The sequence below is a fragment of the Macrotis lagotis genome, chromosome X (assembly GCF_037893015.1).
Source record: "Macrotis lagotis isolate mMagLag1 chromosome X, bilby.v1.9.chrom.fasta, whole genome shotgun sequence".
In the NCBI taxonomy this organism is placed as follows: domain Eukaryota; kingdom Metazoa; phylum Chordata; class Mammalia; order Peramelemorphia; family Peramelidae; genus Macrotis; species Macrotis lagotis.
The window spans coordinates 77919222-77936513 of record NC_133666.1 but is presented as its reverse complement, the minus strand read 5'-3'; the positions used below and the strand labels follow the sequence as shown (position 1 = coordinate 77936513).

At 40.0% G+C, this 17292-nt stretch overlaps 1 protein-coding gene across 9 annotated transcripts in view; it reads left to right on the top strand.

Annotated features, from left to right (window-relative positions):
• HUWE1 (HECT, UBA and WWE domain containing E3 ubiquitin protein ligase 1) overlaps nt 1–17292 on the top strand; it is a 122331-nt gene that overhangs the window by 56951 nt on the left and 48088 nt on the right. For all 9 annotated transcript variants that reach the window (XM_074201727.1, XM_074201728.1, XM_074201730.1 and 6 more), the window contains exons 19-25: nt 455–535; nt 2944–3050; nt 3205–3382; nt 6199–6290; nt 6840–7051; nt 15995–16052; nt 16522–16698. In XM_074201727.1, the coding sequence (XP_074057828.1) occupies nt 455–535; nt 2944–3050; nt 3205–3382; nt 6199–6290; nt 6840–7051; nt 15995–16052; nt 16522–16698 (905 nt within the window). The remainder of the gene's footprint in view (nt 1–454; nt 536–2943; nt 3051–3204; nt 3383–6198; nt 6291–6839; nt 7052–15994; nt 16053–16521; nt 16699–17292) is intronic.

Sequence of the window (17292 nt, the reverse complement as noted above, 5' to 3'; positions counted from 1 at the left end):
AGGGGTTGCATTTAGAAAGTTATTCAGACCCTGGTCTGCAGATCACTATTAGAGTGTTTCTGTCTTGGCTGTCAACTCCAAGATTCCTTGTTTCTACTCAGCCAACTTGGATTCTCAGTGTAGTGAGGTAGTTGTTCTGGATACCAGTGACATTTTTATAATATGTTAAAAGACAGAGAAATAATTATAGGGAAGAGTATACATGGTGGGAAATGAGAAAACATCGATGAATCCATGGATATTTGTATTGCTTCATCTCCATACACTAAGCAACAATAGGCTACGTACTCAGGGATCCATGCAAAAGGCAGACTTTCATTCATTGGGGGAGGAGGGAACAGAACAGTGTTCACAGAGAAGTTTGTCCTATGGAATTGGGCTAAGACTTGAAGCTCTTTACTCTCTGGGACTTTAGAGCCTGATCATAAAATACCTATTATTTGTTTTGTCTTAGTGATGGATGGCTCTTTGCCTACCTCGCTGAAACACATCATCAGTAATGCCGAGTATTATGGGCCTTCGCTCTTTCTGCTAGGTAAGAATGAATTTGGGTCTTTTTCCTGGGAGAATTTCCTGCTGTTGTTCATTATCAGATTTAGTGCTGGAAAGGGACCTTCAAAGAGTTTCTCTTTATCTCTCTCATTATAGAAGACACTGCTTGAGTTTTTAAAATTGATTTTTTTATTTGTTTTTACATTGCAAAGATTGATCTTGTAATTTTTCAGTTTAAGACAAGCATCTCTTATAGAAATGAATTTCTTTTTTTAAAGGAAGAGGAAAAACATTCAGCAAAATTAACCAATAAAAAAACTGACGTTATATACTATATTTTATACCTAATCCCTAGTTCTACATCTTAGTTGGGAGGAGTTACTTTTCATTTCTTCTTTATGGTCAAATTTGAGTTTTGTTTTTGTAATTTTGAGGCATTTGTATTTTTTAAATTTAATTTAATCGAAAATTTTACAATAAGCAAGTTTTCCTTCTATTCCCAACTTCTCCCAGTTGACAATGAAAGTAAAATGAAACCCTTGTTTCAAACAATATAAATATGCAAAACAAATTTCAACATTGACAATGTCCTAAAAAATAAGCTGCCTCATTCTGAGTCCTCTAGGTCTTTATCTGGACATAGGGAGTAGGTTTCATCATCAGTCTTCTGGAATTGTGATTGGTAACTACAGTGAGTAGAGCACCTAAATTTTTCATAGTTGAGTATCTTTATATTATCACTGTTAGCATACATATTATCCTTATGGTTCTGTTCACTTTCCTGTGTATCAGTTAATATGACTCCCCTTCTTCATTTCTTACAGTACAATCATATATCATAATTTGTTCAGCCATTCCCCAATTGTTGAGTACCCCTCAGATTAGTGTTCTAAGAAATAGACCTATTTTTTTTGTACCTCCCTAAAAGTTTGTCTTCTTTAGGACTAATCTTTCCCTTAATCTGTTGTTGTTCTGCTGTGTCCAGCTCTTCACTGTGACTTTTTCTTGGCTTTCTCAATCATGTTTGGATCTGGTGCGTTTTCTAGATCTTTTTGGAGAAGTTCTTTGGGGAACTCGCTCTACTGCTGCTGAGTGCTCCACCGTGTGGGCACTGCCTTCGCTAGCATTTTCATTCTTGCTTGTTTTGTTGAAGTCGTTGACTTGACTGTTTTTCTGGTTTTGCTTACTTTTCCTTTGAATTAGCATTGATCATATTCATCTCCCCAGTTTTAAATTGTCTTTGGAATTCTTATGTCAATTTGAAGTTCTTTACATTAGTAGTCCATTTTTTATCTTTATTCATCACCTGTATTGTCCAAAGTACCTGTTTCCCATTTATGAATGCCATTCCTTATAATAACAGCAACAAAAGTTGTTAGAAAGAGAAAATCAAATCAAATAGCCTCTGATTAATTTATGTGTTGTTGCCCAGCCAGCCTCTACCAAACTGATCATGGTTGTATACAATTACATGCCTTGTTTGACCATTTTGTGTGTTACATTCTGAACTGTTTGCTTTGCTTAATTCTACATTTATAATAATTCATTCTTTCAGAATTCTCTTGTTAAAAGAAGAATTTTGTCATTATAAGAATTTAGTTTGTGTATCTGAGTGCTTTAATGTCTTTTGGAAATGTGGGTATGAATCTGTATTTATGCTGGGCACAGTGCCAGCTGCTTGGAATACTAAGGAAAAAAAGCCCTTCAGGAGGGTCCATGATATCCAACCCAGCCCCTTTGTGAGGAAATATACACCACTTCCCTTGTTTGCTTGACTTATTTATTTGAATGAAGACTATAGATTAGCCAAGTTGCTGAAAACTAGGATGTGAGTTATCACTTTGGTTATCTTGGCGACTAGGCTGTTTTGCTACTCACCCATTTTCAAAGCTTTTGATAGGATTGACTTGACTGCTCCTTGCTTCTGGTCTTACTAGACATCTGAGCAGTTCTTGTCAGACACATTGACTATTTCTAGTCCTGCTGTGTTGGATTCCAAGATTCACTCCCTCTGCATAACAGATCCCAAGGAATGGGGAGCCAAGGGGCACTTATTTATGTCTGCCTGTAAGGATTAGCAGAGGCCTTGGGTAAGTCAGGTATTGAGGGGAAGACCAGGAGGCACTCTAGAAAATAACTCTTTCTTATACCCAGAGCACCTGTTTCAAACAATTAGATGGATTGACTTAATAGTGAAAGTCATTTGTGTCAGAAGAGTTCTATAAACCCCTTGAAGTTCAACTAGAATTGCAGTAGTTGTGGCAATGTAGGCTGGCATTTGAGTTGTCAGGTCACTTGTCTCAGTTTTCTCAACTGTAAAATGGAGTTGTAAAAGTACTTGACTTAGTAGGATCAAATGAGATCTTATCTGTAAAAAGCCCTTAGCACAGTCCTTGCTTCCCTGCCCTTGCTTCAATTGGTCTCAGTTCTTCCAAACCATTCTCTCCTCAGCTACTGAAGTGGTGACTGTGTTTGTGTTCCAAGAGCCATCTCTCCTATCCTCACTGCAAGACAATGGACTGACTGATGTCATGCTCCATGCCCTCCTTATCAAAGATGTAAGTGCCTTTTACTTAGCTTCTCCTACTGCCTAAAGCCATGGACTTCTTGCCTTTTTCTGTGTAACTTTATACTTGTTTTTATTTTCTAATACTTAGAGTCATCCTCAGGGCCCCTCCAAGTTTTTTATCATCTTCCTTTTCCTCTCCCAAGGTTCCAGCCACCCGAGAAGTCCTTGGCTCCCTGCCCAATGTGTTCAGTGCATTGTGCTTGAACGCCCGAGGCCTTCAGTCCTTTGTACAATGTCAACCTTTTGAACGACTCTTCAAAGTACTGCTTTCTCCTGATTACCTTCCGGCCATGCGGAGGAGGAGGAGTTCTGATCCTCTTGGTGAGTTCCCATTGCCAGGGTCTAAGTGACTTAAGGGAGCTAGGTGTAGGAATCTAAAGCCACCTGTGCTTTGGATCTGTCTTCACTGCATGTACCATCCTAAAGCTGATTCAGTTCTCCACATTTGCCAGTTGCTTGGTTGGTTTGATTCCCCTCCCCCAATTTTTGAACTTTCCTTTTTCTATTACATTCATTTCCAAATAGATTCTTCTCCCCTTTTGTTGTAATGAGGATTTATGAGAAATAGAAATGACTGCTTCTCATATTATGGTTTCTAAGATGCCTTTATATGTTTGAGCTATTCGAGCATTTCTACACTGGGATTTTGGGCAGAGGCTGTTGGCACGCATTTCCTCCCTTCGGGCAATTGCAATTTTCTTTCCCTATCACTTGGACCAGTTGCCAGCTCTGGTAATCATGTCTGAGTCCAAGTTTCATCAGCAGCCTTGGCTTCCTTGGTTTGCTGTATGCAGTGAGTTATTTTCACATAAGTGTTAGGCTCAGTTTTTCATGATTGTTCCAAATTTATAATTCTCCCAACTGTTCATCTCTTGCTCATTGGCTTTTGGGGAATGATTTTTGTCTGATAGATTTATTTGTGTTGATTCCCTATGGATCTTGAAAAATAGACTCTTCTCAGAACTGTTGGATGCCAAGATATTATTTTCTGAAAGTTTACCTTAGCCTTGAGCAGCATCAAATTGATTGTTTTTGAAACTTGGATATTCACTATTCATTTTTGCCTTTGTCTTCTCCTGGCCCCTAAGTTTATTTTAAAAATTATCTTCTATGCTTTGTAGGGTATGACCTTGGCATAGTGCATCCATTTGGAATTGATTGGAGGCTGAATAAGAAAATTTTTGTCTAACATTAATTTTTGTCCAGCTGCTTTTGAATTTTCTGAATAGTTGTCAGATGAGTTCCTCTCCTGAGAAAGTTGTTCACTTGAGTGGCTCAGATACTAGCTTGATTTTTTAAATTGTTCAATTCTTATTTCCCTCAGTTGTCTGACTTTTTTAATTAGTAACAAATAATTTTGATGACTAAGACTTTATCGAGTAATTTGCTGCCTGGACATATATTTTCCTCCATTCATTTTAAAAATCATTTCCTCTGATATTCCAGACATTTTGTGCCTCTGAATCAGGGGTACTTAACCTGTTACTGTGGGTCATGGAACCCTCTGCCAGAGAAAATCTCACACTGAAGAAGAAAATGCTAATTTTCAGTCAGAGGCTAGTGAAAATAAAGAAGTAATTTTTTTTCTACCCAAGTGTTTTTTTTTTTTTTTAGCAGGCAGACATTTTATTTTAAAGAAGCAATCTATATTCACAACTTCAATCTCTCTACCCAAGTGTTATGGATCCCTTTTGGGTTTGTGAATCCCCTCTAGTTCTATGAACACTTCCTTTGTAATTTATAGATTAATTTACATAATCTATCATTTTTCTCATTGACATGACCCAATCATGAGTTCTGAACATTCCTTGTTAATACTCTAATTTTTTGAAGTATTTTATAAGTTATTGTCTCCTTTTTTTAGTTGCTTTTCTAAAGGACTCTGTTACTTTGACTTTCTCTCCCTTTTGTCAGTTAAGTAGCTTGATAGTTGATGTAAAGATCCCTAAACATCTCATTGGAGCTGGTCCTCTTAGTAGTGTCTGCCATACTTTTGGAGACATGTCCCTTCTTCTTTCTACTGACGACTTGGTGGAAGAGACTCAGTTGGCTCCTCCAGTGCCAATTTCTGCCTTTGTCTTTCCCAGAAATAGTGGGCTTATCATTGCTCATTGCTTAGCACTGGGGACAGTGGGAGAAGTGTCTCTTTAGCCAGCCTACATCAAAATTGTGGTGCATACACCATTCTCATTTTGGGACTTCCATTTTAAAAATTGTCGAATTTGACTGGACAGCTGAAGTTTTGGTCATTGATCTCTAAAGCAATCCACCTTCAGGTGTGCATGTGGTCACTTAGCCAGCTGATGACCCCTATTGCCCTTGAGGGATAAAGGAACCCATTCCAAGCTCCCCATTTTCTTTTAGAAAGGTTTTATTTATTTTGAATTTTACAATTTTTCCCCCATTCTTGCTTCCTTCCCCCTACCCCCCACAGAATGCATTCTGTTTGTCTTTACATTGTTTCCATGGTATACATTGATCTCAGTTGAATGTGTTGAGAGAAATCATATCCTTAAGGAAGAAAAATAATGGATAAGAGATTGCAAAATTACATAATAAGATAATGGGTTTTATTTTCTAAATTGAAGGTAATAATTTTTCATCTCTGTTCAAATTCCACAATTCTTTCTCTGGATACAGATGGCATTCTCCATCGCAAATAGCCCCAAATTGTACCTGATAGTTACACTGATGGAATGAGCAGGTCCATTAAGATTGATCATCACCCCCATGTTGCTGTTAGGGTGTACAATGTTCTTCTGGTTCTGCTCATCTCACACAGCATTAGTTCATGCAAATCCTTCCAAGCTTCCCTGAATAGAACAATCGTGTTCCATGACATGCATATACCACAGTTTCTTAAGTCATTCCCCCAATTGAAGGACATTTAGTTAATTTCCAATTTGCCAACACAAACAGGACTGCTATGAATATTTTTTTACAAGTGATGTTTTTACCCTTTTTTCGGCATCTCTTCAGGATACAGACCCAGTAGCGGTATTGCTGTATCAAAGGGTATGCACATTTTTGTTACCTTTTGGGCGTAATTCCAAATTGTTCTCCAGAAAGGTTGGATGAGTACCAACAATGTATTAGCAGGCCCCCCACTTTCTAAAACAGTCTTTCCTTTTCAATAGGTGATACAGCTTCCAACCTTGGCAGTGCTGTGGATGAACTCATGAGGCACCAACCTACTCTGAAGACAGATGCAACTACTGCCATTATCAAGGTAGGAACCCTTTCATGTGGCAGGACAGCGAACATTCTTTTGGAAGTTGTGTTTGTGAGAGACTTCCAATGGCCTAGATAGTAATCCCCAGGATGAATTTCCATTCTCCTGATCAGTAGCCTTTTAGGTAAAGGAGGAAGAGACCCTTGTACTGACTTTCAGCTTGATTGGGGTAGGTGGGGGAGGGGCATATATTCCCCAGTCAAAGCTAAATCTTCTTGAATAGCCCCTTTTGAGATCTTGTATAATCTCTGATTTCTGATTCCGTCCTTTTTACTAAATGACTTGGCCCCTCTTTAATTTGTTGCTGTGGATTACATTCCCTCCTTAAATTTCTGGATTTTTAACTGATTCTGAAAAGCCCCTTTCCATCCCCAGTACACACAAAAGATTATTCAATTGAAAATTCATCTACTTTGCCCCTTCTTCCTACCTGCTTTCTGGTTCTATGTCTTAAACATGTTCCCTGTTGCCCAGGCTACTATCTATGTCTCCTCTGCCATTGACTTTTGTGCATTTTACTTACTGTGTGCTATTCCTGTCTCCTAGTTGTTAGAAGAGATTTGTAATCTCGGAAGGGACCCCAAATATATCTGCCAGAAACCTTCCATTCAGAAAGCAGATGGCACTAGTACAGCTCCTCCTCAGAGAGCCAATCATGCTGCAGAAGAGGCTTCCAGTGAGGATGAAGAAGAGGAGGAAGTACAGGCCATGCAGAGTTTTAATCCCCCTGCACAGAATGACACGGACTCAAATCAACAGTGAGTTTCTCCTTCAGCTTATTATGTGATCATCTTTTTCTTACTATGTGATCTTCTTTCTTTAGAAAACTATTCAAAGGTCCCTCCAACCCTGTTGGATGCTGATCCCCTACTTTGTCTGACATCTTCCAAGGTCAGAAGCCATCTTTGGTAGGAATAGGAAGTGAAACTGAGCAGGTCATCAGATGGCATTGCGGGGGTATCAGGATGACCTTGTGGGAAGGATTTAGCATAAGGCCCCTTTTGCCTACAGAGGTGGACCCTTCTTAGAGAGTTGCCTGAAGTGTCCCGTGTTCCTAATGATTTATCAGTGGTGGAGCTTGATTGAACCTCAGGTCTTCTGCATTAGAAGGCAGTGTCTAGCAAGTAGGCTATACTTTCTCTTATAAGATCTTGTATTGTAATTTGTGGAATAACCAAACAGATTTAGGTGTATAGAGTCAGTGCTTTTTTATATTCAAGGGAGATATGGAGTATTGGGGGAAGGCACAAACAGAGAGAAAGGGCATCTTTGTGGTATACCTGTAGTAGCCTGGGAATGTTAAGGAGATAGCATGGAACCCGATTGACCTGGAGGTAAGGTTTTTGATACAGTTCCTGGAAACAACAAGAGACATCTTGATTCCATTGGCGATCATAAACATGCTTGAGAAGCATTTTTTGGTATTGTTTTGAAACATTTTTCTAAAAGAGGGAGAACAAATACTTGCAAGTCGTCTTTTTTTTTTTTTTTTTAATAAATCCCACATGAGACCTCTTGTTTAAAATAGAAAACAATATTTCTTCCCTGGATTGTGCCTGACTCAGACTGTTTCCCTAATAGTTGGGGTTTAGTACTGGAATAAAATAAAGTGCTAATAGATTAGTTAATAGTTAATGTGAAGGGGTGGCTAGGTTGCGCAATGGATAAAGTTACCTGCCCTGGAGTCAGGAGTACCTGAGTTCAAATTCGACCTCAGACACTTAATAATTACCTAGCTGTATGGCCTTGGGCAAGCCACTTAACCCCATTTAATAGTTAATGTGAAGAAGAGACTTCCTTAACCATAACGGGTAATGGGTATTTGACCAAAATATGCATTGAGGACTCTTTGGCTTTATTGAGCTTTGTAAAACTAGCAGCAAGACTTATGCTACCTTTCTCCTTTTCCATAAGGAAATTTGAGTAACTGTAACCCTGATTCCTGGAATATGGTTATCTCCCAATCAAAACTAGGGATGATTCTACATTAATGACTCCAACAAGATTTCTCTCTCCAGTCCTCTGGTCTTCTTGATCTGTTGCGAAACAAGTAGTTATTCCCAATCCCTTATGTTAAGCATGGGATACAAAGATGGGCTGTCGAGAAGTTGATGCAGTTGGACCAGTCACAAAACTTTGCTTTTGACCATGATTCTTCCTTTGCCACTAGACTCAGCATCCATTAGGCTGGGTTTTCTAATGAGGGACATATGTATTTAACACTTGTTCCTTCCTCCTACAGTAGAAGTTTAGATGCTAGACCTGGGTCTTTGATCCCTCTGCTGCAGCATTCTCTGTCATGCTTTAGATCTATTCACATAGCTCACTGTCTTTCAGTGCATAATTACTCACTATGATATTCTTTTTCCCATCAGAATTCATTCCTGTCCATTTTTTAGAATGGAGGGTTGAGGAGTGGAAATGTGACAGGGGCTCATGTCTTTCCAGCTACTTCAAAATTCCTGTACAAAGATGATAATTGAGTCCCATGGGAAATTGCCACATGTAGTAGAGTGGGGTGAGCAGAAGGCCCGGGACAGAACCATGGGGGACACCATTGTTTAGAGGGTGTGATCTAGAAGGAGGATCCAGCAAAGGAGATGGAAGGAGTGATCAGACAGGGAGGAAGGGAAACAAGAGATATGATGTTCTGGAAACCTAGAGGAGAGAGTTACTATAAAGAGGTCTATAAGAATGAAGAGTGAGAAGAAGGCCTTTGGATTGGGCAATAAAAAGATGGTCCTTTGGAGATGGTAGTTTCAGCTGGATGAATTTTAATTATATTTTAATTAAATTTTAATTAGACATATTTTATTTATTTTGAGCTTCGATTTTGTCATCATCTGAGTATGTGTGTTTTGATCTTCCTTGGGACTAAAGTAATTTTCTAAGGTCGGATTCTTCTTTTTCTGATGTTTACTCATTTCCTCAGCCCAAGACTTAATTTACAGCACTTCCAAGGCTTTAGATTTTTTGGGGGGGGGAAACACCCCACTGGGAACTTTATTCCTCCAAGGTCTTATGCTCTCTTGCATGTGCTGCTTTCATATGTAGATGACCACAGCACCCCTCACTGACCTGGAGCCTTGCTTGGCTATCTTAGTATGGAAGCCCAAACTGCAACCTGGATCTGAGTGTGAACAAACAGCAGAATCCTGCCCCCAGGGAGAGCAGAGAAAATTCTGCTGTCTCCCCTGACCCCCTTGATGTCTGTGGGCTGTGCCTCTCTGAGGTGCAGGCTGATTTCTCCCTATTCTCACTGCAGGTTCTGTAGCCACTGCTCCTCACTCTACACTCATTCTGGTGTAGCACAATTCTGTTCCCACCCCTTCAAACTGTTTCCTGGCCAACTCCCAGGAAAGTGGACTGGGAAAATCTATCACTCATTCTTTCTGTGGGTTCTGCCCCCTCTAAATTTTGGCTAGAGTACATAATTTGACGACTTTTGGAGTTTTGGGGGAGATGGAGTTCCCAGGAAATGTTGCCTTTGTGCTGCCATCTTGGATCTGCTCCTTTTCTTTTTTTGACACATGTCACACAGCTAAGTTAGTATTAAGTGTCTGAGGTCGAATTTGACCTCACATTGCAGGACTGGTACTCTAGCCACTGCACCACCTAGCTGCCCTGAGAAATTTATTGTTTTTTTCTTTTCTCCCAGTTCTAATGCTTTTCTACTCACCTTTGGTCTTTTCAGCAGGAATGTATGAAATTATCCTTACAGGCCCATTTTCTCCCCACTCCCATAATGCTTAACTTTCCTCCTATTCATAAACCTGTCTTTGCAATATCAGATACCAACTCATCCTTTCATTAATAGTAGGAATTGTCGGATCAGACTCTTCTCTTTGAACTTTTTCAGGGTGCCTGTTTTTTGTTTCTTTGATCTTGTTAGGTTTTTCTTCATTAGAAACTCTACAATTAGGTTCTGATATTCCTGAAACTTTTCCTTTGGGGATTGAGGTGATCAGTGTATGCTTTCCAGTCCTCTAACAGATACATGCGATTTTCTTTTGTGAAGTTTTGATGTATAGTATTTTGATTTTCAGAAAGTTGAATCATTCTTAAAAATTAGATGTGATCTGGTTTTGAATTTATCATCTTAGCTTTCCTAATAGGGTTTTTTTCCCCCCTCTTGCTTGTGTTGTCCTTTGGACAGATCTATTTGTTTTGAGGGAATCTAGTTAAAAAGTAAATTTTTTTATTATGTTTTATTGTTGGACAAATTTTTTTATATATATTACCAAAATACTCTTGTTAAAGAGTAAACATAATACCCCCTCCCCCCCCAAAAAAATATAGACCTTCATGAGAAATAAAGTAAAGAGGAAAAAATTTAAAAAAAAATAATGATAGCGGCAGCTAGAATGCACAGTGGACGGAGCACCACCCCTGGAGTCAGGAGCACCTGGGCTCAAATCCAGCCTCAGATTCCCAACAATCACCCAGCTGTGCGGCCCTGGGCAAGCCACCCAACCCCATCTGCCCTGTAAATCCCCCACACACACAAAAAAAAAACCCCTGTGTTCCAACACCACCAGCTCTTTCATGGGTAGATCACATTTTTAAGGATAAGTCCATCACAAAAGTTACTTCCATATTTTTCCACTGTTGCCATTGCTGATCGCAACTCCCTCCTTTCATAATTCCCCACTACCATACACTATATTTTCTCTCTCCTTTCACTCTTTCCCTCTTCTTAAATGTGCTGTAGGGTAGCTGAATGGTGCAGCAGACTGATCGCCGGCCATGAGGCCAAGAGGCCCCAAGCTGACATAACCACCCCTAAGTCACAGCAACCACACGGCCCTGTAGCCCCAGACAGGCCATCCAATCCCAGCTCCTTGTGAAAAGTAAAAAAGAAAATGTGTGATATCTGATCACTCTTCCCTATAGTCCACCCTCTCCTCCATCACTCATATTCCCCCTGTCCCCCTCCTCTCCTTCCATAACCCATTGAGTACATATGCTGTTTCCTCTCTGGGCCACCTTTGATGAGAAGGAAGGTTCCCTCATTCCCCCTTGCCTTTCCCCCTTCCATATCATTGCAATAGCTCATTGTAATAAAAAAAAATCTTATTATATGAAATATCTTAGCCTATTCCACCTCTCCTTTCTCTTATTCCCATTTTATTCCCCTTTTAACCATTGACTCCATTTTTACAATATATTATATCTTCAAATTCAGTTTTCTCCTGTGCTTCATCTATAAAAGTTCCTTTTACCTGCTCTATTAAATGAGAAGTTTCTTATGAGCATTATCAGCATCATTTTTCTATACAGGAATACATGCAGTTCATCATCAAGTCCCTCATTTTACCCTTCTCCACTCTCTATGCTTCACCTGAGTCCTGTATTTGAAGATCAACCTTTCTGTTCAGCTCTGGCCATTTTAACAGGAACATTTGAAATTCCCCTGGTTCATTGAAAGTCCATCTTTTTCCCTGGAAGAGAGGACGTTCAATTTTGCTGGGTAGTTGATTCTCGGTTGCATTCCAAGCTCATTGACCTTCTGGAATATTATATACCAAGCACTACGAACCCTTAGTGTAGTTGCTGCTAAGTCCTGTGTGATGCTGACTGCAGTTCCACGATATTTGAATTATGTCCTTCTGGCTGCTTGTAATATTTACTCTTAGACTTGTGAGTTCTGGGACTTGCCTATAATATTCCTGGGGGTTGTTTTGTTTTGTTTTTTCTTTAAAAATGAAATCAAGCCTCTTTTCTTGATCATGACTTTCAGGTATCCCAATAGTTTTTAAATTATCTTTGCTGAATCTGTTTTCCAGATCAGTTGTTTTTTCAATGAGATGTTTCACATTTTCTTCTAATTTTTCTTTCTTTTGGCATTGGAAGTATTGTGTCTTGACTTCTCATAGAGTCAACAGCTTCCCTTAGTTCCATTCTGCATCTGAAGGATCTGTTTTCCTCAGAGGGCTTTCTTATCTCTTTCTCCATATGGTCAATTCTGCTTTTTAAAGCTTTCTTCTCAATAACTTTTTGAACTGTTTTGTCCATTTGACCTATGCTGGGTTTTTTGTTTTTATAGATTATTCTGGGTTTTAACATGTTATTTTCTTCAGCATTTTTTTGGATCTCCTTGACTGAGCTGCTAACTTCTTTTTCAGGTTTTTCCTGCATCTTTCTCTCATTTCTTTTCCCAATTTTTCGTGCAATCTTAGATGCAGGAGCTTGTACTTTCTCATCTTCAGATTATTTTGATCCTTTTTGGGATCAAAGGCAATGTATTTCTCAATGGTGTTCCTCTTTTTTTCTCTGTTTACTCATTTCCTGAGCCTGTGCTTAGTTTTGGGGTACTTTCTGAGCTTTTGGAGTATTATTGGGACACATCCCCACAAGCATCTCCTTGTGTGAGGCGCTGTCTTCCCTCCTGGTCTGTCAGTGACCACAAGCGTACCCCTCTGCCACAGGGCTGAGGTGGGGGGGTCCTGCTGTTCTGTGGGGGGACCTACCTAGACTGTGATCAGGATCTGAATGTGGTCAGAACCCCAGAGTCCTGTTCCAGGTACAGAGGACAGACCTTGGAAATCTCTTCCCACTCCCCTACCTAACCTGGGCTCCTGCTTATGGGCCCTTTCCTGGATCTGGGCTGCCTCTGCCAAGCTGCTCACTGAATCCCTTGAGGGCTGGGCTTCATAAGTTTCGGTAATTTGTAATGTTGCTTCTGGTGCCTGCTTTTAAGTAATGGGTTGTTGTTTTTTTTGCCAGGGTTAACATTTAACTTGTTTTTTTAAAAAATCTTTTACTTTTGACTCTACTTTTTCCCCATCACTTATTTTTTCTGTTTGCTTTTTCATTCCTCTTTATCCCTTGTAATGATGAAAAAGGGGGAAAAGGTAGTTCAGTAAAAGTAACTTGCAGTCAATCCACTTGTGATCCTACACAAACATAAGCAAGGAAAGGGAGAAAAAGAACCTTTTGCATTATTATGTCTGGGATTGTTCCCTTTATGACATTGTTTATGTTGTCCTAGGTTCTCTTACTTCCCTTTTCTTCTGCATTCCCATTTTCTTCAATGAGTGCTCCACAACTCTTTCTTATAGCCACTACTCTTCACCAGATCTCATTAAATACAATCCATTCACTTAGCATCTTCATGTAATTGTTTGCTGTGTCTGGATAGCCAACCTTCATCTCCTGGCGCTGATGTTCCACATCAGAGAGCTTAACATTTTAGAGTTAAAAGGATCCTGTGTACCCAAACTCCACAATTCTTTCTCTGGATACAGATAGCATTTTCCATCAGAGATATCTCAAAATTGTGCCTGATTGTTGCACTGATGGAATGAGCAGGTGCATTAAGGTTGATCCATCACCCCCATGTTACTGTTAGGGTGTACAGTGTTCTTCTGGTTCTGCTCATCTCGCTCAGCATCAGTTCTTGCAAATTCTTCCAGAGTTCCCTGAATTCCCATCCCTCCTGGTTCCTAGTAGAACAATAGTATTCCATCACATACATATACCACAGTTTGTTAAGCCATTCAACAATTCTCTTATTTTTTAAATATAATAGTATTTTCCCAGTAGCATATAAAGATAGTTTTTCAACATTTATTTTTGCTAACTTTTGAGTATTGCATTTTTCTACCTTCTTCCCTCCTCATGACAGTAAGGAATCTGATATATGTTATACTCATCATGTTAAATGTCCATATTTGTTTTGTTGTCAAAGAAGAATCAGAACATAAGGGGAAAAATCTATAACAAGTCTTTTAAAAATTGTCTTAAAAGTCTTTCCAGGCCTTTCTGAAATCCCATGAAGCACAGCCCTAATCCAGATTCTCTGGACATGGTAAATCGGACATTGATTAAGCACCTACTATATTCTTGGTACCTTGCTAGCTCTAGGGATCCACTGAAAGGCCCCTGAGGAGTTGATTGTCATGTCCAAATCCCTCCCTGTGGACACGAGAATTTCATTTTCTCTTTTTTAGTTTGAGCCTGTTGAGTGCCTGCTTCAACCCCCCCACCCCCCCTTGAATTTATTGTGTCAAAGACAAATCATTATCTTTCTCTCACACATCTTCCAAATTCACCCTTTACATTTGAAGGTATTACTATCATCCTTTCATTCTTCTTATTTCCATATCTTCATCTAAACACATTGCCCTCTGCCTATTATCCTCTCTCCTTGTTGTTTCTACTTCCTACTTCTTTTCCCCTCAGATTTGTTTTTACCAAGTTTAGCAATTTCGGTGGCCCTCCTTTGCTCAGGAAGCCTCAACAGCTCCCTTTTGACTCTCCTGTGAAGCACATTTGATGCCTTCCACAGTCTAGAGCCAGTTGTCATTTTCAACTTTATTTCTTTTCTTACTCTACAGTCTAAGCAACCTAGCCTTCATATTCTTTGTCATATTACAACATTCCTCCATTTCTATAATACTGACTGGTCCCGTTGCCTTCAATTTTCCCCCACCATAACCTCTTGGAATCCCACTCAGCTAAAGATTTCTCTCAGTTTGTAACTGCTCTTGAAGGCCTTTTCTGATGCCATGATTCCTTGGTTCTTCCTTTGAGCCTGGATAATAGAATCAAGGTGCCAGGTTCAGGTGCTTCAGAGAGCTATTTCCTGCCCTCCCAGAGTCAGGAGTGGGATGGCAGCCAGTGAAGAGTACTTAGTCCTGGATATTTCCTAGTCTGGTGCATGGGGCTGTTGTGGAGTTGCTTAACACCCATGATAAATCAATGATAACTGGATCCATGATTCATGATTCCAGTGCAAAATGCGCTGCAAACTTGTAGGCAGCAAGACAAACCCCAAGCAAGGTATAGTTCCTGAAGTGAAGGGCTCCAAATTCTGGGTGTGGTCTCTGGCATGTCAAGGATGATGTTGTCTCTCTATAAGGGTTTGATGAAATAGTGGCTTGAGTAGCTGAAGAAATCTCCATCAAATGTCCTTGGAGCTTGACTTGTCTGCTGTCCCAAGTTTGTAAAGATGTGCTGCTACTTTGGTATCCCATTATTCTATTTCTCTGCTTCCCTCCTAAGTCCAAAAACCTTTGTTTGCCCCTTGAGGGAATATTCCCCTGCAGATCTTATTGGTTCATTCATCATCACTTTCTTGGCATTTTCCTGTATGTCCATGTTTTGTTTGATTCAGTTTCTCCCTGTGGCCATGACCTGGTCCTTCCTTCTTTTCATTTTGACCTTGGTCCCTTTTTGCCAGGCAAAACAGGAAGAACAACAAAGAGGTGGAGGTTGGGGTCCAAGAAGGAAGTAGGATGAAATCGGAAAAGTTGGAAACTGGGCACCCTTCTTTCAGTCTGTCTGTGGACAGACCTTTGTGCTAGAAATATTTTCAGTCTTTCTTTGCTTCCTATCTTCCCTAAAACTTAAAGCTGAAACATGCTGTCAAGTACCATGCTGGGTGGGGAGTGAGGGGGGGTGTTCATACCCACCCAGCTGTGCACTAGTGTTTCATTGTTCCCTGCTTTGTGAAGAATATTTGAAACCTTTTTCATTCCTTATTCCTTTTTCAAATGTTTGATTCTTATTATTAGTAAAGCCACTTTTAGAATTTTTTTTTTGGAATAACTTCACAATTTCTACTTCTAATGGTTTCTGAAGTTTTTGTATGGATTAATGTGTGTTTATGAATAGGTCTTGGAATTTGCCTGTTTTCTCTTCCATCCCTGCCCTGCCCTCTTCTCAGTGTTGAAATGTTTTCTTTACCCCTTCTCCAGGGTTGTTGGAACAGAAGAGCGTGTCCCTATTCCTCTCATGGATTACATTCTCAATGTGGTAAGCTTGCCCAGTGTTGTTCCTGGAAAGGTGGGTAAGACTTTTGAAAGAGTTAAGATGACCTGAGCTTACCCCAGCCCCAATAATGGGTGCAGCAAAGGACCAAAGGAAAGAGGGAGAATAAGGGAGTTAGTGGCTCCTGCTTTTAGCAGCTTTAAGCAGAGTCTGTGTCTGGGAGTGGAGGAATCCTTTCATTTATGTTTTGCCAGCCCTGTGGCTCCCGAGTGCTGTTCAAAATATCTTTGGCAATTGTTTTCAGATTTATAAATGTGGTTGGGGACAAGGTGGGGTGATAAGCAAGCAAGCAAGTGGGTTTGAGGCTTGATATGGGTAGCTTGATTCCTAGGAAGGTCCCATTTTCTTTGGTTTCTTAGAGACATTATGCCCCTATTTCCCTTGGGCCTTTGGACTTGTGCATGATTGCCCTTGCTGTTTCCAGATCAAACTTTCCCTGCTTTTTTGTACCTAGATGAAGTTTGTGGAATCAATCCTTAGCAATAATACAACAGATGACCACTGCCAGGAGTTTGTGAATCAGAAGGGGCTTCTGCCTCTTGTAACCATCCTGGGTCTCCCCAACCTCCCCATCGACTTTCCCACATCGGCTGCCTGTCAGGCTGTGGCAGGAGTCTGCAAATCCATACTGGTAAGCCCCAGCAGAATTATAAGCCACCCACTCACCCACTGGTCCTGGTAAATCCTCATTTTTCACTCTGGTAAGAAAAATGAGAATCCCCAATGGACTTAATCACCAATTAAGATAAATAGTGAGAAGAGATTTTGAGTTTTCTCCATTATAGCTCTCTTTTATGAATATCTTTTGGTTTTTGCACATTGCTAATTTCCTGATTGTACTACTCATTCCCCCACAACCCTCTACCCTATACCAATGGAAAATGAACCAATCTAATCTTGAACATTTTGAATGTTTTCCTGCCTTTCAGAACCAAAATTCACTATTTTCTGTTCTGTTGGAATTCCATGAATTCATCTTTGAGTCTCGACCAGTTCCTCAGGATTTAAGCCTCAGAATAGGTTTTTGATTTACCCTTCCCAAGTCTCCCCCCCCCATTTCCCGTTCTCCTGATTTTTGTTCAAATTCTTTTGCTCTTGTGATTTGTCCCAAAATGATTTGACTTGGTACACTTTTATATTGTATTTCATGTATCATCATACACAGGATGGCCTTGGTTGAACATCTCCTGCCCTTCTACATTTGTGTAAATGTAACAAATTCAAA